At 36.6% G+C, this 23121-nt stretch overlaps 1 protein-coding gene across 1 annotated transcript in view; it reads right to left on the reverse strand.

Moving 5' to 3' along the window:
• CNTN3 (contactin 3) overlaps positions 1 to 23121 on the reverse strand; it is a 338196-nt gene that overhangs the window by 215694 nt on the left and 99381 nt on the right. The window contains exon 3 of the mRNA XM_059161515.1: positions 6852 to 6978. Coding sequence (XP_059017498.1) covers positions 6852 to 6978 — 127 coding nt within the window. The remainder of the gene's footprint in view (positions 1 to 6851; positions 6979 to 23121) is intronic.

Here is a 23121-nt window from a genome sequence, read left to right on the forward strand (position 1 = left end):
ATATTTATTCTCATTTACCTTATTAGTTATTATTTATGACAATACTAGTTATTACAGGAGATGGTAAATCTTACACAAAACCTCGCTAGTGTGAACAACAATCATGAATATAAGCATAGATCTATCTCGTTGGTATAATTTAAGGCACCAAGTCCTAAAGAGCATCTTTCACTAGAACATGACAAGGTTAGAGACTGTTACCCTTTGAAAAATGAAACTAACAAAACTGAGTGACTTCAGGTGATTTTCAAAATAATCCCCAGATATAATTTATCTCACCGTTGATTATATAAAAGCAATGTCCTTCAGGATATCTATCCTATCCCACCAAATCTGGTGAGGAAAATGGAAATACGAACAATATGCTGGTGAAAAAACTGATGTCACATGGTAGACTTCAACATAAAACAAAGTGAGAAGAACAAAATAATTTATTGAAATCTTTAGGGAAGTGGGGCTAGGTTTGGGAAATAAGCCCACACTAAACACTTGTTAAATCAACAGGCAATACTTTATTTGGGGTTTGACAGGAAAATTAGGAATTTAATCACAGAAGCAATTTGCGGTTTTAGATGCGGCTTTCAAGTTAATAAGCGAATGCATTTGTGTTCAAATGCAATGTTTGTTAATATGTTTACTGAAGTGATGAGAATAATTGCAGTCCTTGAAAGAATGAATGTTCGAATTTGCATATTCAATACTTTATCCAAAAATAACTAGTTAGACTTCAGCAATAATTGCCAAAGATAAAAATGAGTTAAATTGCAATGTTGTGTTTTTAAAAATTAAGTCTTTAAAATGTGTTTTATGACATAGATTCCCATTTCTCACTCATTGATAAGTTTTAAGCATATATATTTAAGAAGAAAAAAAAAACCCACTGGGATTAAAAGCAACTCTTCAGTTTACAGAGTTACAGCCTGGTTCCAATTGATCAGTTCTTGCCTTAATATTATTCCTACAAGAATTACAGATAAGGCTTGCTATTCATGTCTTCTTTGCCTTACTCCCTTTGAAGGGCCCGCTCCTTACGTGACCTGGCCTGGCCACTCAGAACAATCCAATCTCGGCCTCAGTGATTAGTTAAGAATACAAATGTGACCCAACTGATTTAACTTGATTTTGACCAATACGTTTTCCTTCCTCCTCACTGCACTTCAAAAACACAAGAAAGAAGAACAATAAATGGTGTGAATTAATTTTGACACTCCCATCTGTGATATCTAAAAACTAACTTCTCTATTTTTCTTTGGTTATAGACTGCTCACACTATAAGCCATGTTTTTATTTCTGACCGCATTCAGAACTTTTGATGACACTAACAGGAAGGACGTCCTCTTTTTCCAGCTGCTATGGAAAGGATGTAAGTAGGCTTCGTGTTCTTTTGTCACTTCATGGGCGATCTGTCTTAAAATGGAGCCAAAAAAGGGAATCAGTCCAAACTTAGAATATGCTATCAAATGTACTATGGACCACTTCTCACCCTCTGATCTTTCGTGACATTCTTGACTTCTAACATGATCTAATACCAAATTTGCTTTGTTTTTTTCCCATTTTGCATTCCTTTTTTTTTTTTTTTTTTTCATGCTCCACAGTAGCAGGCACTGTTTGCTAGGTATTTGGGAGGTAAGGAGGAAGAACATACAGTCTTCATCTTTAAGGGAGTTATATCCTACTGAGACAATTGCAGATTCTGGTAAGTTTCACCATACAGGTAGGCACAGGATACAATGGGCATCATCACAGCAGGAGACCCAACACAGAAGATACTGAGAAGACTTCATGAGAGACACGGTAATGTAGACAAGTTTTAAATGCCTGGTAAGAGATGCTGTTTCCTTCTGCTTCCCTCGGGCACTATAGATATTCTTTACTTTTTAATGGTTAGCAATTATTCCAACCATGTACAGATTTCATTGATTTTAGCGCCTGACTATGGGTATGGGGATGAGAACTCATCAGCTGGAGAAATCAGGATGCTAAAAGTTGTTGAGCATGAACATAAACGCAGAGAATCGGGCCCAGTAACCCAGCAGAAAGGATTGTATCTCTTTAAGAGCCAAGAGAATTAGAGGAACAAAAACCTCTTATTTGCCTTGAAGCAAGCAGCATAAAAGTGAAATAATAGTGACTTTAGATCTTACATGGCAACAATATATATGTAAGAGACAAACTGCATATAATAAAAATTATACTTAAAATATATATTAGATATTATTACACAGAATATAGGGTATATTATACACAGTCCATATGCTATATTTTATATTGTACATGTAGAAAATACAGCATATACAAATGCAGTACATATATAGAGCCCCATATGTTAACTATATGTGGTACCATGTACAGTGGTACATTATGTGTGTGTGTACATATGCGTGTGTGACTCTGTATGTATAGACAAAAAATCACCTCAGACTTCACTTCCTTACATTTTACTCTTTCAATAAACATGAGCAGAAATTAGTTTCTTTTATTTTTCTATCTTATACTGAATGCATTTAGTAGACTTTTGGCAAATTCCATTATAGGGAATCATACCTAAAAGGGAGAAACTGGAAGGGGACATGATATTTTGCAATGATATTTAGTCCTTATAACTGGTATATCAATATTTTTTACACTGTACCTTATTAACATAGTTTACTTATCATATAGAGCTGGAAGAAAATAATGTTGGGACTATTTCCTTTTGAGGAGAAAAAAAACAGAAGAGCTACGGTTTTGAGGGTTAGTCTAGAGCAGTGCCATCCAAAAGAACTTTCTAGAAGCGTAAGTGATCATTGGTTCCTTCTCGTACAGTAGCTATTGGCCACATGTGCCTACTCAGCACTTGAAATAAGGCTGTGCAGAGGTTCCTGGGTGGCTCAGTTTGTTAAATGTCTGCCTTTGGCTCAGGTCATGGTCTTTGGGTCCTGGGATCAGAGCCCATGTCAGGGTCGTGGCTCATAGGGAGTCAGCTTCTCCTTCTGCTCTCCCCCCAACTCGTGCTCCCTCTCTCTCAAATGAATAAATAAAATCTTAAAAAGGAAAAAAAAAGAAAAAGAAAGAAGGCTGCCTTGACTTAAAAATATATTTTTAATCTAACTGATCTAAATCTATAGGGTCAACTTCTGGCTACTGGCTACCATATTGGACAACATAGCTTTTCAATCTCAAGCTAGACTAAATGTGGAAAACATAAAGCCCACATAGGACGTAGTTCACTTGAAGCCTTATTTTCTTTGGCCTATATCATGATTAAAAAGAAAGGTGGAGTTAACACTTGAAGGAGAGTTTCCGAAGAAAAAAATACCTGAATTTTAAGATGTTATTTCTCTATTTGACAGAGAGAGAGAAATCACAAGTAGGCAGAAAGGCAGACAGAGAAAGAGGGGGAAGCAGACTCCCCGCCAAGCAGAGAGCCTGATGCAGGGCTGGATCCCACGACCTTGGGATCATGACCCCAGCCAAAGGCAGAGGCTTTAACCCACTGAGCCACCAAGGTGCCCCCAAAATACCTGAATTTTAAAAGATCTCTTGAAAAGCTTTTGTTACACTGGCCTGGGATTCCTGGATGGTAACTAGTGGCCAGTGCTGAGAAGCAGTCATGATGATTCAATAGGCTTCTAAGTGTTGGACAGTTTCCAGTTATTATTCAAAGTGTCTATACGTTCTTAAGGCACACCCACCTCTTTTAGCTCTGTTACTTGCCTGGTCCCCAGAGGCATTTGCATACGTGGTTCCTTTAAAGGCTGACTGACATCAGTACAAGCGATCATGGATGTTCCTATTTGGGGGTCTTTCATCTGAGCAAATGGTAAGCATTTATAACCCCATGAAAAGCCAGAGAAAGCCCCTCCCATTTAAAAATGTTATTAATACTCCCTCAGGGTAATCTCTTTCAGCGTCATCGGCAATTACAATGAGAATGAATACTAATTAACCTTTAAATATAGACTTTGGGGCTTAGGTGGGGAGATGCAAAGGAAAGAATAAAATTCTCAATTAAACCCTAACACAAGTAATTTCTCTGGAGAATTTCTGAACTTTTGGATTTCTAACATGGCCAATTAAGAGTTCTTTTTACCCAGTGGGATAACCAAGAAAAGATCTCTCATCAGACAAATCTGTCTCAGTCTACAAGACAGGCTGTGGGCTTACAAAGGATAGTCTTTTCTAAGACTATTAAACTTTTTTCTGAATCAAAGGAAACATGTTTGGATTGTCTTTAACTTATCATTTCACACGAACCACTGATTTTCTTCCACGGTATCTATTTATTTATCTAACTGCTTATATTTAAAAATACTTATAAAAAACATCACATTTCTCTGATTTTCTGTAAAAAAGAAAATCCCCATTTTTATGTCTTCAGTGTTATTCCACACTTAAACCATTTATCTGTAGTTTTTAAAGGATAGTAAAAAAATAAGAATAAGCAAGCATATTTTCTTCTGAAATACTTAAAGAATATTATAGAATGTAACAAGACTGACTGTGAACATCAAAAGCTAGGAGAAGAAAACAGGCTATAATGGAAGGTATTGTCCAAATAGATAAGGTCATAATTACAACCTCCATTGTTCTATACTCTCATTTGCTCTATTAGTATAACCTCTTATACAGATAACATGAATAATGGAGTTATTATAGGAAAGCCTAATATTTTCACAACGTAAAATCGCAATGTGGTTTTTCAAGGTCTTGACTTCTAGTGACTAAAAACCCTTAGTTGAAGTGGAATTTTATATTGGTTACAAGTCTTAACTTTAGAAAATCTTTAGAGCTATAATGAAAGTGTCTGCTCTATTTGGCTACAAACCAACGTACTTTAAAACAATACTTAGCATGTTAAATTTCTGCAATTATGAGGCATAAAAGGGATGATCAATTTAAGTCATATATCTCCTAGTCTCAGAATCAGATTTTGTTTAAACTGCAACATACAACATCTCAGGGCACATTATAAAGCATACGAAGCTCTATGTAAATGGCAGGACCTCTTCACCCACATTTTATACATGTTGTCAGTATGCTTAAAAACACACTCTCTGGCATTACAATAAATACGCAATATATAAAGGAGTGATTGCAACAAAAGACTATTTCTGGATTTCTGAGCTCGAGATTTCTCGCTATTTGGTAAAATTTTACAAACATAATTAAACTCTTCCTTTAGAAATACACTCCTGCCTGACAAAATCTTATATCTAATGATGACGTTTCAGCTGAACACATTTATCATCAAATTATTCATAAGATAAATGCTAGGAATACAACTTTACTGACAACAGAGAAAGCCCACAGATGAGTCATTCATATGGACTCTATCATATTACAGTCATATCTAAAAGGAGAATCTTCTGTTTCAGGGAGAAACAAATGGATAAATTTGGAAAATGGTAGAATGTCCTATGAAAATGCTGGGGGGAAATGTTTCCAGGATAACATCTTATTAAAGTTGATCTGTTCATCTTTCCCCCAAAGAGGAAAGTATTTTCAGATGTTACTTCTGCTTATATCGGATTAATTGAACTATCTCATTATTACAGATTCTTGATTTTTTTTTAATCCCCTGCTGTACTTTTCTTATTTCTATAGGGTGAGAAGGAGGCAGAGAGAAAACTTTTTATCACCTCTGCCATTTCTGACCAGTAACCTGGAATTGTTTATTTTGGTGCAAGTATCCAGTAAGTGCTCAATAAGCACATCTTGAATATTGTTTAAAGAGACTGACCTTGGTTACTTCCAGATGCAAAAATACAAAGGTCTACCTTCTAACCCAAGGTTGACCCAATTTAACAAGGAATGTTGACTTCTATTACTTACATGGATTAAGAAAACAAAAGAAGTTCAATAAGATCTATATGACTACTCTAAACACTTAGAATTTTATTAATACAGGCTGAAGTGTGCTTGTTCTGCAGGTTATAGAAAAGGTTTTGCCAAGAAACTAATACTGTAAACAGAGTTTTCAAGACAAACGCTCACAGTATTCAAAAGAGCATTTTATTTTCAAGGTGCCTCAAGCACTTTTTCGTAGCCACTTATATGAAAGCAGCATATGCTCTTTATAAATAATTCATTTCTTCATTAAATTGGGTCACCTAAGCACACCTAACAGTAAAAATTGTTAATCTTGTGTTCTTTAAAAAAGTAAATACGATCCCATCCAAATAAGCTATCATTGTCCCCCAAACGTTAATACTTTTATCTTAAGGTGATGAGAATTCAGATTTTTTTTTCTTCTTTCTTCCTTACACCTTTCTGTGATGTTTGAAGGTTTTCAGTGAACAAATATTCACATAATCTGAAAAACACATACTTTTACATAAAAAAACCCTACTAAACAAATACAATTTCTCTCCAGGAATAATTAAAATTACTTTAGTAAGAAGTTATTTTATTCTTCTAGACTTAATGAATCTTCAAACACATAGTCAGTAAAATGGTAGAGGAAGAAGTCTAAACGCTAAAAAGTATTTTTTTTTTCAACTATGATTTCTAAATACCTTTGGAACATCTGGTTTTATCCCCACAATGCATATATATGATTCCAATGACTACATATAAACACGTTTATACATTAAATTGCTCTATAAATGAGTAAATAGGGCATTGTTTATTTAAGAGATTCTACTGTGTCTCCTTTAAATCAAGAACTCTTGCAAAGTGAATAATCAATCAAATATAGACAGTAGGGATCCAAATGTTTATGTATGACATCTGCTGATCATGACATACAACTACAGTTTCATGTATTCTTTCTTAATGATGCTATGAATATACTGAAACCAGAAAAAAAAAAAAGTTACAATTGCCACATTGTTGTTTCATAATTTGGATTTGCAAACTTGTCACTGTACCTGTAATGAGGTGAGGGGTTGCCTCTTGCTTCACAATTTAAAGTTATTTTTTTATCCTCTGAACCCACAGGGAAAATGCTGTTGCTGGGCTCTCTGATAAACACTGGACCTTGCAAGAGCAGCTCACCTGTATGGGTGGGAGACATCCAAAATAAACAATCATAGTAAGTAAAAGGTACCGCAAAATCTGTATTCTAGAATCAAAGAAGAAAAACAAGTAAAAAGTATCTGCTCTTTCAAAAAAAAAAAAAGAAAAAGCAGATATTGCCTCCCTTGTCCACAGAACACACTCTGCAGGCAGTGGTTTGCTAATGAGCATCAGTGAAACAGCTGACAGCCTAGTAACATGTATGCAACAATGAAAACTAGTATTGAAAAACATTGCCACATTAATAAATTTCCTTTAAAGTATAAATAAGGCGATACTAATTACTTTTTATAATATAAACTCTACCTAAATTTTCACTGGTGAATATTCTTTTACAGAAGGTCTTTCTGTCCTAAGGGTCTTCACTAAGACTAGCTTAATACCTCAGCATGATCTTTTTCATAAAATCTGCCATGTATGCGAATCTGAAGGTTGACAATATTTTCTGTTTTGACCTCAAAACACTCAGCACTTGGTGGTATTTCCACTTTATTACTAACCAAGTGAAGAGAAGGAGATAACCCTAAGGAAGTATCTTTGAAAGTATCTTTTAAAGAAAAAACTCAAATATTTTCTGAGAATTTCCACATATACACAAAAATAAAAACCTGTCTTTGTGCTATGAATTTAAAAAGGAATGAGGTAATGCAATCAACAAATGCTTATGCCACTTTAGTTGTACAATCATTGCCAGAGCATTTCTGAAAACAAACTCACAGGGGAAAAAAAAAAAAAAAAAGAAAAAAGAAAATAAAATTCTTTACTCTCCTATCTTGGGAGCATTCAGTAAAATAGGAGGAACTCCTACTGAAGCAAAGAATGAATAAACAGACTAAGAAACAAAGAGAGCTCACAAGTAGTCAGACAAAGAAAAGAAGTTAGAAAAGCAACAAAAAAAGTCCAGAAACTATGAACTTATATTTTGGCAACTACAAGTAGTAATAACATTCCCAAGAAATGTTTACCATAATAACAAGAATAATAAAATAACATGATACTGAAACTAATCACTGACATGATGAAAACAGCAGTAGCTGGTGCCAGTGCATTAAACCTATGTGGCCATATCTGTTCTTTAATCTTCAGAGAGATCATTATTCCTAATGAATAGAAGAGAAGCATGGGGTCTAAAAGTAGCTAGGTGACGGGGCAAGTTCACACAGCATTGCAGAAGGTACACACCCTAGAACATCTGAGTCCAGAACCCAGGCAGTGAACCCTCCTGTTATGTTCCTTGCCCTTCATCTGGTCTTTGCCCTCACCTTCTGGCAGGTAACCTATGCCATTTGTGATGGGAATGCCTTTGTTTGGGGTGGGGTCTGGCCACCTTGGATCTGAGGGTGGGACCAGCCACACCTCACATTGTGGGATGGGGCCTGGCCATACCAGAAAGACCAATTTGTGACTGATGGTGGGAGATTTTTGTCATGAGGTGTGAGATGACTTGGGCAACTGAGCTCAACTACATGAGCCATCACGAATCACTAATTATGTAATGAAGCCCCAGTAAAAACCCTGGACACTGAGGCTTGGTAAGTTTCCCTGGTTGGCCAGAGTCTTTCCTTACTAAGGCACATACATCAATGACAGGAGGTTTATTCATCCTGAGGACAACAAAAGCTTAGCTTTGGGGAACTGTCCAGATGCTATCCTATGGGTTTCTTTCTTTGGCTGATTTTAGCATGTATCCTTTCCCTATAATAAGCCATAATCATAATTACATTAGCTTTCAGTGACTCCTGTCTGACTCTCTAGCAAATTATCAAAGCCAGAACTTGCAGTTGGTATTAGAAATACCTTAGGGTAACTTAGATGACCTAGGGTAGTCTAGAGACTGTGCACTCAAACCTTAAAGTCTAGCTGAATATGAATACCCTTTTCACTGCAACATCACCACAAAGTTAATCCTTACTAATACCAGCCATACCTTAAGAAATCAGGCTGCTATTCTCTCTAGCCCCCAGTTTTTATTTACCTCTGAGGGGGAAACACCACTAGGAAAAAGTTCTCACCTTTTTTCATAAAAAGGGAGAACTTTCAGAAGAAATAGATTTTGAAACAGCTATTAATACCCATAATCAAAAAAATCCAATGTTGTCATTTTTCTGATTCTCCCACCCCTAAGTAAGTTTAATGCATTAAAAATTAACAAATAAATACAAAAATGACAATTGACTTCATTAATTAAATTTACTGTCTTAGAAAGTTGAAAATAATTTTAATGCCTATTTGTAAATATTTACAAATATGGTGGATTTTCCATAGCATTTTTTTTTCTGGTTTAATAGCTCTTGATTTACTTAGAGTGGTTAATCTATTTTGTTCTATTTGTTTCTATTTTCCATAGCATTTTTTTTTCTGGTTTAATAGCTCTTGATTTACTTAGAGTGGTTAATCTATTTTGTTCTATTTTATTCTGTATTTATGTATTGAATGGTATAGCATCCTTGTTCCAACAAACTTATATATGGGGAGCTGAAAAACAATATTAGAGTAATATCATAGCATAGATTTGAAAATCCCAGGTAAGCTGGGGAGAGAAACTGACAGAAGGAAAATCAGGTCAAGATAAGAAGGGGGTGATTTCAATGAAAAAGAGAAAAAAAGGTGTATTTTTTAACAAATTTTCCTACAAATGACTACAATGAAAATTCAAATGTCCATTCCATCATCTTCTAATGCAAGTCATATCCCAAATGATACTCTAATTCTTCTCTAGAGACCATTATTAATTTTAAATGAAGGTGTTAGATAACCATAAACCTTTTTATTCTGACACCCTTTTGAGAGAATGACAATCACAGGTAATTTGCTAACATTTATGTGCCAGGCACTGAACTGAGGAAATTACAAACTTTGCTTTCCTTATTCCCAGGCTATGTTTGACCCCACCCTCTACCCTATGAGGTCTAGCGCCGTTCTTGTCTATGTCTCGCAGGCCATGCTGACTGTTGCCACACATGGGCTCAGCCTCCACCACCCTTGTTATTCTTGTGCTCGGATTTCCTTTTGTCATTCAGAAGTCAGCATAAATGTCATCCGCTCAGCTTACATGTCCCCCCACCCACCTCTCATTTCCACCTTGCACAGAGGTTCCAAAGCACATCTCGCTGTATCTCACTTTATGTAGACATTATACATGTTCACATATGCTCTTGTTATTTGCATCTAATTCATTGTTGTATCCCCAACTCCTAGAACATGGCAGGTATTCTGTATTTATGTATTGAATGAATAAGATGAAGGAAGGAATTCTCACAATAACTCTATATAAAGCTGATATGTTTTTACAGCTAGTGATTGATAAAACCAAGAGTTTAATTCAGAGCTTGTGTTTTCATCTTATAGTTATTTGGCCTCCCCAGCAGAAACTGAGGCACAGAGCAGTTAAATAACCCAACCTGGCAACACAGGTTTGGTTTTTTGTTTTTGTTTTTGGTGGGAGACCTGGTAGCAGACCCTAATAGCCCTATTCTTGGTGTGTTTCCCTTTCCAGTAAACCACACAGTTCTAAATATGGTCAAAGGCAAAATTAACCATCAGCTTGCTATTTCAACTTCAGTATTTCCGGATAACACTGGAGTTCCCATCCTGTAAGGCACATACACACCATTTCTGAAATTTAAAGCTCCTAAAGGTTTTTTAAACCATCAGCAGCCATTCAAAAGCCTCCTAAAATGGAAGTACAAATTAATAATCATATCTGACAGGTCAGTCCATGCTTCATACTCTGAAAAGAAACAAAGACTACTCACTCTTGCTTCACCAGAGGGAAATAGAGATGCTGGGGTATAAGGCTGTCATCTCTTGCTAGCAACATAAACTTGAAAGGAAGAGATTCTGAAGTTTCATTTTCTTCAAAATGAATTTTGATCCTCAAAAGGACAGAACCTTAACGATTCACATGGATATTCATAACCAGGGAAAAGCTGCTTGGCTGAGAACAGAAGGGGGCCTCCTGGCTAACGAAATGGATTCAGTGTAACATTTAGATTGATGCTAAACTTTACTTTCTGTGACAGGGGCATGTTTTTGATATGCTAGCCTGGCTCCAAAGCTCCATTTTACGTTTACAGCCTAAAATAAAGGGCATATAACATTTCCGAACAGGACTAATAAGTCCAAAAGTCCAATCCTGAGGTGTTATTTTTTCCCCCCCAAACACCCATGGGCTACTCAGAATAACTACCTTTGAATGTAAGTACAAGCTTTATGAGCTCCTAAGGTAATGTCACCTAAAAGATCAAACTGTGGCCAATCAATTCTAATAGTCATACTCCATACGATTTTTATGAAGGCTGACAAGGAGAAACAGACAAAGCATTCCAGGAAGTTGGATTACTTTTACTAAAAGAAATAAAATTCCTAAAAGACCATGATGGTATCTCTGACATTGCTATGGAAAAAGGAGAGCATATCCTATTTTCCTTCACTTATTTACATCACATCTACAGGATGCAAAACTGAAGGATATTTTGAAATGAAGAGGGTAAATCCAAAAAGGGAGCTAGGGTGGGCACTGCTACTTAAAGCAGAATTTAAGAAAAGGTAGAGCTAGAAAGGAATAGTCAATTTATTTATAAGGCATCCAAACCAAACAGAAGGGAGCACAAGACTGGGTCAGAGAAAATAAAAGTAGTATGTCACCAATGAGATGAGATCTGTATTCTAGGCCCTACAATTCTACAGATAAACAAACAAACAAATATGGAAACATTTTCTAGCAGTGGGGCATCTTTTTTTTTTTTTCAACAGTAGCTTAAAGCTACAAAATCCCAAACAAATAGAAGTGACAAAAATAAAATTCCATTTATATTCTCCCAAAGTCAAGGGAGGATAAAGAATTCAATCTTAATTCATTTCTTTAACAAATATTTGAAGGCCAAACACAGTATATGAAAAACTAGTTGTAGCAGGCATTGGTGGTTCATAACTCAACCTCTCTTAACTACTCTTTTTCGTTGTCTTCAAAATTTCCCTCTCATTAAAGATACAGAAAGCAAAAGATAAACTACCTTCCTAGAACACTCTGTAGTTCTTGACTGTGAAGCAAGGTGGACAAGGAGGATTGGATTAGGAGACCAGTAGCAACAAAAGAGGGGTGGATTAGTTTGTGAGGTCCACCATGACACACCACCACAAACTGAGTTGTTTGTGGAATTTACTGTCTCACAGTTCTGCAGACTTGGAGTCTCAAATCAAGGTGTAAACAGGACTGGTTTTTTCAGGGGGTGATAAGGGAAGAATCTACTCCAAGCCTGTCAACTGGGCTTGTAGATATATGACTTCTCCCTGTGTCTCATCAGGTCCTCTTCCCTCTATGCATGTCTCTGTGTACAAATTTTCTTTTTACAAGGATACATAATAGATTAGGGCCCACGGTAATGACTTCATCTTAACTAATCCCATCTGCCATGACCCTATGTCCACAAAAAGTCATGTTCTGTGGACCTGGAGATTAAGACTTCAACACCCAAGTTTTGAGGGGGACTTAATTTCACCTATCCCAAGAGGTAAGAGAAAACCTGCTAAAAGATTTTAGGAAAGAGTCTCTATACTGATTTTGAAGAAAAAATCAAAACAAAACAAAAAAATATGAAGGAAATGCTGAATTTGCTTCATTTCCTTTCTGATATGGAAATTATCGTGTGAGGAAGGAGGTCATGCTGGGAACCCCTATGGCCATGAAGACACCATGAGGGAGAATAAATATATATATCACAGAAAAGCAAACCCAGAGCCCTCACATCTTTGAGTTCCTAAACCAACATGAACCAAATAAGCCCAAACATCACATTAGAAAAATAAACCTCTAATGGGTTTTTGTCATGTGCAGCTGAATGTACTATAACTAACATGCTAGAAAAAAAGGGAAAAGGCAATACAGTATACTTAAGATGAACAAGAAAAAGAAAATGCTTACCAGGAATAACTAATTTATCCATTTCCCACATCTGGAAATGTTATCAAGCAATTATGTTATAAGAAAAAGTGCTGGAGAATGGCAGACACCTGGAGTATGAGAGCATAATAGAGACCAATAGAAAGCAATAAAAATTATTTAATTTGCTAAATTAATGGTTTTACTACCTGATTTGCTCAATCTGTGTTTCACGTTTTGTCCATAAACAGAAATAAAGAAACTGCATGGGAAGCAATGTGCAATAATTAGACAATTAAAAACTGAAAAGGACTATTTAAGCTTTACAGGTGCTGGAAATGAATGTTCAATAAAAAAAAATCCTCCTGTGACTGGAAGAACCTTTCCAAGTCATGACAAATTTTTAGCAAAAAAATTGCATTTTTCTTTCATTGCAGCCTGTCTTTAAAACACACACACACACACACACAGATGACCACACCCATAAACATATACGCACATTATAGTTGTGTTCAAAGTTAAAATATCTGGATTTTAGCACTTCCGTTTAGTGAACTAATCATATATTTTGATGAAAGTTATCTATTTCACTGGATTAATATTCACTTTGTACAATACTTGAGTAAAAGAGAACGTGGGAGAATTTTGAGGGTGCCCAATATTTAATTTTGATACTTTTAGCCAATGGCTGCATTTCTGATCTGTAAACTGTCCTTTACAACTGAATGAAACAGTGAACCACTTCATTGTTATACTGCAGAAAATAATGTATGTGAGGATTAAAGGCTTAGCAGATGGGTTGAAGTCTTTGCAGATGAAAATGTTTTCATAATGTTTTCTGGCTTTCTTTATTCAAATTCATGTTTTGTCTCCATATGAATGTGAGTTCTAGTGCTTTTGAACTTCCTTGACATCCTTCCATAATCCCCAGCCCAGAGTTATACCTTCCTTGCTAGATAGTTTAATAGCAAGTCCACATGACCAAAAAAAAAAAAAAGTTACAATGCTACTTTCAGATGCAGTGTGTCATGTGTGCACAATATAGCCAAGAGTGTACAATCTGTGGCTCATGTGCCTAAAAAATATCCACTTACATCCCCACTTTCTATTATACCACCTTTCACTGAACATCTCTGATATATGCAAATTCACAAGGTTCTCACCAATCATACTGAATGAAGACTTCATTAATTAACTCTTTTAAAAACATTTCTTAGACATCCTCCCCTCAAAGGTTTTAATAGATTATTATGTATGTGGTTTCTATTGTTTGCCAAAGAGATTGGGTCAAAGCTCTTTGGGGCCCAGGCATGATTCCCTTCATGTATTTTAGAAAGGATGTTTCATAATGAACTCCACTTCAAGGCTATTGTTTCTATGAAAAAATAACTATACAATAGAGAATTTCTATTATAAATCAGTTGTAATGGAGAAGCTATTAAGAAGTAATACCAGCTGGTGATTGAATTCTGTAGTATTTTTGCAGTGTAATCTCATAAAGTAGAAAACAGCATAATTGTTTCTTGCCTACACCTCAGTAAGCAGAAGCCAGCACAGTGTTTGTAAATGTCTGTGTATATAAAATACTATCTAGCTCCCTCTTCCCAGCAAGGATCCTGCTTTCTTCTTTCTAAACAACTAAGGGTATGAAGCTGGGCTGTGCGGGAGGTACAGAGACCCACAGAAGCAGGACAGAGGACAGCCATTGCCAAAACCAGTGTCTGGAACTATGGGATGGGGGTTGGGGGGTCTCAGAACTGCCTGAACTTGAATTACTAAAGAATTTCTCAAATTTGCTCTCATCATTTTTCATTTAACCACAACTAAAATTTATTTTTCATCATGATTTATTGTAGACACAGCAGGTGTGTGTAAACGCACATACAAGTGACAAAAAAGAGTCTCTTGAAATAATACTTACGTTTGTTGCATTCTGGGCCATAGCATTTTTTCTCTTCTATTCCACCCAATCTCCTTTAACCTATTCTTTTTTTTTTTTAAATGCCAGACATAAGTACACATTAATATTATTACCCGTCAATGAGTTTCCATCCTCAATTTGATAAACCCTGGTCTAGAACCATGCCTGTCCTGCCCTCAGTGTCCTAGATTATTATTTTTTATTGTATTTGTGATGACTGTAAGGTATTTCTTTAACTTCCTTCATTTAGGAATTAAACCAACTTAGGCAGTGAAGGTAAAGAACTGTCTGCTTTGGAAATGGAAAGAGTATTTATGGTCCTAACATGTAGAAATGACAAGAGTGTCTTCCCAAACCTGCTAAATGGCTATGTTCTCTGTAGGCTTGGAGAGGGGAGCAAATGCTATGGTGCATTGCTGGTAACCTTGGCAAATAAAAACACAGATTTTATTCCACCCCCCCCAAAAAATTGTTTCTTAGTTCTATATATGGGGCAAAATCCCTCATAATACTTATTAAACAAATGCACAGTCCCAAACATCAACATATGAAGATAAAACAGACACTTATGCTTACCAGGCCCTGTACTAGACATTTTGCATCCACTAAGCCACCTAATTCTAAGTGAATATTAAACACTCTGAATAAAAGATGATACTCATGTTAATGTTATTGCTTTCCTCAATATTGACACAACAGAAGTAAAGACCCTCAGGGTTGCAGAGGATGAGTTAAACTGAATACTCTATACACATTTTTGGTGCCGCTACTCTTGAGAATCATTTAGTGATAAGTATGAGAAGGTCCCCACATGTAGGAAGTCTAAGGAAAATCTGCTCTCAATTCTTTCATTCATTTTTACTTAATATCACCACTTAGCAATCTTCCTCCATTCAGAATTCTTAGAACAATTCTTGTGTACTCTGCTCACATATCCCTATCATACTATACATTGGCTTTACTTGTTTTTCACTTATATTTTTGTTATTCCTAGTCGTTAAACTTTGGAAAATAGTGAATATATTAAACACACACTTCTACCTCCTAATCAGGCCAATCATATTGTATATATTAGAAAACTTGGTACATTAATGTTAGAATCAAAATATGTGTTTGTGCTTCTTTGCAAATGGTTTTACTTTACAGAATGTTAATGCTGATCAAAAAAAAAAAAAAAAAAAAGAGGGGCACCTAGGTGGCTCAGTGGGTTAAAGCCTCTGCCTTCAGCTCTGGGACTGAGCCCCACATGGCTTTCTGCTCAGCAGGGAGCATGCCTTCCTCCCTGCATACCTGTGATCTCTCTCTGTCAAATAAATAAAATATTTTTTAAAAATATAAAGAAAAAAAAAAGAATTTGGCCATTCTCAAGATAACCCTAGGCAAATACCCCATCTCCAACTGGAATATCCATGTCCAACTGCAAAATAATTCATCATAGAAAAATATGGACTTATAGAAGCTAAAATAAGTGACTGCATCAATGAATCTCAAAAAAAAAAAAAAAAAATACGCCCACTGTGTTCTCACAGGTGTCTACCATCATTAGGTAGCTATTTTTGTTTAAGAAATTTACAGGATGTTGGTCACCTATAATTCTTCCACTCTCTCCTGAATACTGAAAATACAAGTACACAGGTGCAACTTCACTAAAGCTGTAGATAAACAGCACTTTTAAAAGCAACAGCACTCTACCAGTCATTTCTTGTGTAAGTTCTGAATGCTGAAACAAAGCCCCATTTCTGGACATAAAAGTTGCTTTCGCCACTAAAATTTAAAAAAAAAAAAAGTTGAGCTATTGGTGGGCTGTTTTATTATTCAGATTTCTAAAGAAGTTGCTTCAAGTTACTTTTAAGAGGGGTCAGCATTTGCACAGATTTAACTGTTCCCTGAAATGGATCTCTTTGCAAAATATCCCCAAATCCATGATAAATTGTTAATGTGAACCATGAATTTAGTTAACACATAACCAACATGCAATTCTTATTTTAGTCTAAATCTTCTAAGGTCAGGATGTGATGCTAGCTGCCAGCACACTCTACATTTCTGTATCTTCATCTCAGAACGGGAGCTTTCCTTAGGGAAACATGCTTGCTTTTCAGAGAGGGTCTGAGTTAACTTGTCTCTCCAGGACTTTTTACATGCGAGATTCTTCAATTTTATGAAATGTATATGAGGCAACTCATTACATATACTTCAGAATTCTTGTTTGCAGAACTGTATGCCAGTGGCTACTGGGCCAAATCTATCCTGCAGAATGATTAAACTTGGGTCATAAAATGTTCGGGGGGCGGGGGGGACCTTCCTTTAAATTAAATGGTCCCATTTAAAAATCCCAAAGTATTAGGTATAAAGTCAAATTTAACCTTAAGGAAAAAAATCAATGATCTAATAATACCAGGCCTCCTTTCTCCCATGGCAATCCTAAACTCAGCACTGCCATACAGACTGAGCTATACACTCAGTCTTCCCAGAAGGCAGCCCCAGAGGGAGTGAGACTTCTTGGGTTTTTAGCAAGACATTCATCCACATTTACGTGAAAATAACTTTGTTTACCAACCGAATTATCTTGAATTGATTTACACCATCCTTCTTCCTGGAATGCTTTCCCTCCTATTATTCAAGGCACAAAATCTTTTGGTAGACCAGCCAAAAATTAATCCCACTTTATCAGAAATGCAATTTAGTGCAATGGATTATAACTCTCCCAATGCATCTGTATTTTAGTCATTTGTGTGGAGGTTGTCTTTTTTTTTTTTCCTGAAGCTATGTCCTTTTTATTCCCTAACACCACATTGCAAAATACCTTGCACATGATAAGCTAAGTGCTTGCCAAAAAATGATCTTAAGAAAACATATATTTATGCTTTAGGACAGAGGTCGATAAACTACACCCATAGGCCAAATTCGACTGCCATCTGTTTTTGTACGACCCATGAATCAAAAAAATAATGTTTCACGACACATGAAAATCATATGAAATTCAAGTTTCAGTGTCCATCTATAAAGTTTTATTGGAAGACAAGATATGTTCACTTGTTTATGTATTGTCCATGGCTGCTTTCACATTTTAACAGCACAGAAGTTACGACAGAGACCATATGGCACACAAAGCCCAAAATACTTAGTATCTAAATACTGCATGAAAAAGTTTGCCAACACCTGCTTTAGGAAGGAATATGTCTAAGGGAGGAATAATGACTTTCCATCAAGATAGACATGCTTTTTTTCCCCCCTTAATACTACCATCTACCTTTTCAGGCAAGTCATTTAAGTTCTCTGAGCTACTGAGTTATGGAATGATATCAGCATTAAAGGGGTTTTGATTAAAAGATAAGTAATATTGGCCGCCTGGGTGGCTCAGTTGTTTAAGCCTTTGCCTTCGGCTCAGGTCATGATCTCAGGGTCCTGGGATTGACCCCCATATCAGGCTCTCTGCTCAGTGGGGAGTCGGCTTCCTCCTCTCTGTCTCTGCCTGCCTCTCTGCATTCTTGTGATCTCTGTCTGTCAAATAAATAAATAAAATATTTAAAAAAAAAAAAGATAGGCTACTTGTAACCTCTGTCAAATAAATAAATAAAATCTTTAAAAAAAAAGATAGTCAATATTTTAAGGCAGTGCTGTACAGTAAATGAGACTTGATACTATTGCCTTTTTTTTTATTTTTTATTTTTTATAAACATATATTTATATCCCCAAGGGTACAGGTCTGTGAATCACCACTATTGCCTCTTTTTGCTCAGTGCCTGCATCAAACTTTTGATTACATCTAACTGAGGAATGGTAATTTATGAGAAGGTAGTCTAATAAATGGCTTTGCTCATTAGAGCGCCCTATCTACAAGGCATTGTCCTTATCTTCACACTAGCTGTGAACACTGCCACCTGTGTTCAGTTATCTCGTTTGAGCAAATAATTTTAAGTATTATGTCTAAGACAAAAGGTCCTTATTAATCTATGGAGGGTGATAACTTCAAAAAAACGGGAGGGGGGAGGAATCTTTATAATACCTACTGAATCAGTTCTCACTGGGAGACAACTCTGCAACAGGTATTACTCTCCTTTCTGTCTTCAAATAATTACTCACCAAAACAGTATCAATGGGAAACTCAACCAAAAAAGCAGGAAAGAGCTTTCAAAAACCCCATGAGGCAGGAAAAAAAAAAACATTAGATTCTTTTATATCAGTGTTAGTCTAATGTTTATTTTCTCTCTTCTCCCATAATAGGAATAATGGACACAGCACTGAGTATTCTAAATTTGCTTTGCTGCATAAGCAAGCAAAAAGGGAAAAAAAGGCATGTGTGGCACCGTATATGCTGCAGAATCATTTAAGTAAAGATAGATGGCTACTCAGAAACCCATGCAGTACATTGTTCAACAGCCTTTCTTCCTAATTATCCATATAAATAAGCTCTGTAAATGCCCCCTTCATGTGTTTTTTATAGATATGTCTGAGCTTAAATATCATTCACATGTATCCACACACTCACAGGATGGGAATGAAAAGCTCTCATTTCCTATTCAAAAAAGTCAGGGAACGTATTTTAAAATCTGACAAAAGAACAACTTGGAAATGAAAAACTGATCTGGAGACTAAAAACCCAGGAGTTCTACTTCGAAAACTTAAGGCTGATAAAAACACACATACAGATTGCCATCTGCCTTTACAAATCTCCCAGAGGCACATCCAGACGGCACTTGATATTGCAGAGGTTCTAAGAACGAGAGGACCATGGGACACTGCGATGAAAAGTGAACAGGGAAATACCATCCCCAGTATGCATATGTTCTTTGAATAATACTTAGTAGTGCTTCATGTCAACAGGCAACACCAAGCAATGTCACAATGGCAGTAAGTGATCCCAGAGTGGCCTGGATTCCTTAAGTCCACCAAGAGAACATTCATCAGCCTTCCTCATTCATAGGATGGAAACAGCAAATAACGTTCACATGCTTGGAATAAACCATGACTAAGTCACCAGAGCAATGAAAAAAGGAGCCTACACATGTCCCTCTCACGTATCAGCAAACCCTATAAAGTAATCCAGGTAAAAAACTGGAGTCACAGGTTCAGAGAATATGGATTCAGGAGTCACCACGCCATTGCGTGCCACCGTGCCCCATTGCACACTTCCGCGGTCCTTGAGTTTTCTTTCTTGACCACCTTCCACAGACAAATCATGGGCCTCTGAACACTACACATGAAGTCTAAGAAAAGAACAGTTTTTTCTGTGTAAGAGTCTCCCAAGGTCACTCATCACTAGCAGGGGCTCGGATCTACCTGAACGAAGAGACAGTGCTCTCCTTTTTTTTTTTTTTTTTTTTTTAAACTGTCCTTTTAGTTAAAAGGAACAAATTGCTTCCTGTTTAAGTGACAGGTGGGAATATTACTTTTGTCTCCAGCGGTCCCATAAATAAGAAGAGTAAACCCAGATAATATAAAAAGAAAAGTAGTAAGTCAAATACCAAGATAAAAGCTTAATTCCTTAGCTGCCAGGCAGAAGCTGGAAGAGGAAACATTTGGGAAATCTAATGGGCTGCTAGAGGAATAGGAGGTTTTCTGCCTTCCTTTCCCCTGCCCCTCCCCCCACCCTGCCAATAAGACGTTTACTGTTCTTCTCTTCTTTGTAAGCAGTAAATATCCACAATGCAGCATGACCAAGAAGCTCACTGTTTTACACTCAGTACATGCTCTTCAGATACAGACTGTTGTGCAAACATTTCATTATCACCAGTATTTTCATCTCAACCATGTATCATGAATTTTATGAATAGTAGAACTGGAATGACACGAAATTTCACAAACATGCAGTGCAATGGTAGAGTTATTTTAGTTTCATTTCTTGCATCAATGATTTGATTAATGAAAAAAAGTTGATAAATAATAAGGTTACAGAATCATTTTCATGTATATGCCTATTTACTGATGAACAGATGAATTCTAACATTTCATCCATGTCTGTAAGTCATTTGCCTTCTTGTTTTCATTAACACTGTTCAGAGAAATTAATGCGGTATTCCTTGTGGACATTGGAAGCTGCCAGAATACTGGCAATCAGTGGGCAGCTAGCAAAACTGGCTCAGCCTCTCCTTGCCACAGTTGAAAAATAAAAACTCTAGAACCTATTTAGTAATGTGATATTGCTTGAAAATGATGAAAGTTTTATCACAAAACATAAAACAACTATCTCTTCCCATAGTTTCTTCAAATTACAGACATAGATATGTACATATGTTAAGATGTGTACATAATTTGATTGTTCCCTATCACTTACTGTCCTCATAAAGTAATTTGAAATTTAAAAATATCTCTATCGAAAATAGCATCCTATGATGCATATCTAATCACAGAATTCTTTCACTTGACATTGTCTCAAACTTAAAGTGTCGGCTGATGTTCAAAGGAAACAACATGCAGAAGTAAACCTAAATTGTATCTGCATATCTCATTCATGAGGGGGAAAAGAAAAGGCACATGAGAAGTTAGGGCTCACTGACAACACAAGAACAAAGAGCCTGGCTAGTTTTCAAATTAAAATATTCTGCAGGTTTTGAGTTGGGGTTTGGATTTGAAAGTAATGCAGAGGCAGAACTGGTTCCTCTGAATGGGCAGTTTTTTATGTCTAAGATTTTAATTTACACATGTCAACGGCCAGGGTTGGGGGTGTGGGTGAGGCTCTCAACGGATGGGTGGTCAATGACAGGTCGCTTTAGGAAGTCAGGGAAAGGATCCCCAAGGAATACCCTTGCAGGCTTTTTCACTGCTAGAGTGCTTGAATGGTACATTAAGCAAAAAGAAAAGTTTTAAGACTTCAAGGAAATAGAAAATAGAAAATATGTGGAAAATGGATACTACAGAGTTGACATGAAATTAGAGAAAAACACATAAACTCCTTGCATTGTACTTGCCAGTGAGGACAACCGAGGAGTGGTCATTACTTTTATGCAAGCTTAAAGACATGGACTGAAACTGGAACAGTGAAGAAATAAATGGTCTAGTTCCACACATGAGTATTTTATATAATCAAACTCATAGAATGATTAGCAAGATGGTACAAATAGAGAATGAAGGAAATGCACACTATATTTAAGAGCCCAATCTCCCAAACACTCAGCAATATGTAAGATAAATCACCAAGAGTTACTTGAAGCAATAACAGTACATGCTCACAATTCATTCCAGAAAAGCCATGTAGGATTTTCTAAAGGGAAAGACAAAATAGACACAGAAGCCAGAACTAGGACTTATCAATGATCAATCCCATTGAAAAACAAATGGGATTCTGATCTCCTAAGCCATTTGGCACACCAAGGCAAGTTCTGGTTACATATTACTAATGAAGTGTCAAGTATTTTGACTTAGAGTAGCTCAGTATTGAAAGAACCACTTTCAATAGCCCAACCACCCTGGGACGCTTCAGTTTCTATCCATTCTCTTAAGGCTCTTCACCTTAAGGGTAGCTGGAAGAAGTAGCAAATATACAGAAGTGTTTTTAATTGACATATCCTTCCAATGTACACCTAGGCTGTCATGCACATATACACCTATCTTCTGAACGCTGGTCAAAAACAATACTCTCCAGAAGGAAACATTGGTTCTTTCTGTAAAAGGACCAATGTTCAACACACCGTACCCAAGAAAGGCTTAGTGCAGTTCAAAGCTTCATAGGGGGGAAATTTAGGCAATCTAGGTCAAGAAGCCACTGAGTCATGAATTGGTCATGTGACTGGAGGGAAAAGGGCCCCAATAAGCCACACTGTTCTCATTTACAAGATGGGCATGGCCTGGAATACACAAGTGTATATACAAAACTATACGCATGTGTATGGATGTAAATAGAACCCTGTTTTATCAAAGATTACTGTTATCAATGTATTTTCTTTCTTCCTTACCAAGTATTTCTTCCTTAAAAGATATGCACTCCGGTAACTCGGGCCCCCCCCCTTTTTTAAGGGTTTATTTATTTACATGAGAAGGAAAGAGAGGGAGAGCGTGAGTTGGGGGAGTGCATGGGGAGGATCAAGGGAGTCGGAGGGGCAGAGGCAGAGAGACTCTCAAGCAGAATTGGCACAAAGTGTAGAGCCCAATGGGGACTCGCTCTCACAACCCTGAGATTTTGACCAATGTTAAAACTAAGAACCACATGCTTAATCAACTGGGCCACGCAGATGCTCCAATGGCTTATTGTTCACAAGTCTCAGTAGCTTTTTCTAACTCTATCTTCTTCCAACTCTCTTTTTTCCTGAAATTCCTCAACTTCCACTTTATCTTGCTAACCTGGAGGAGTTCTTCCGTATCTTTGCTCTGTCTTTCCTTTCCT

This window comes from Mustela lutreola, chromosome 2 (assembly GCF_030435805.1).
Source record: "Mustela lutreola isolate mMusLut2 chromosome 2, mMusLut2.pri, whole genome shotgun sequence".
NCBI lineage: Eukaryota > Metazoa > Chordata > Mammalia > Carnivora > Mustelidae > Mustela > Mustela lutreola.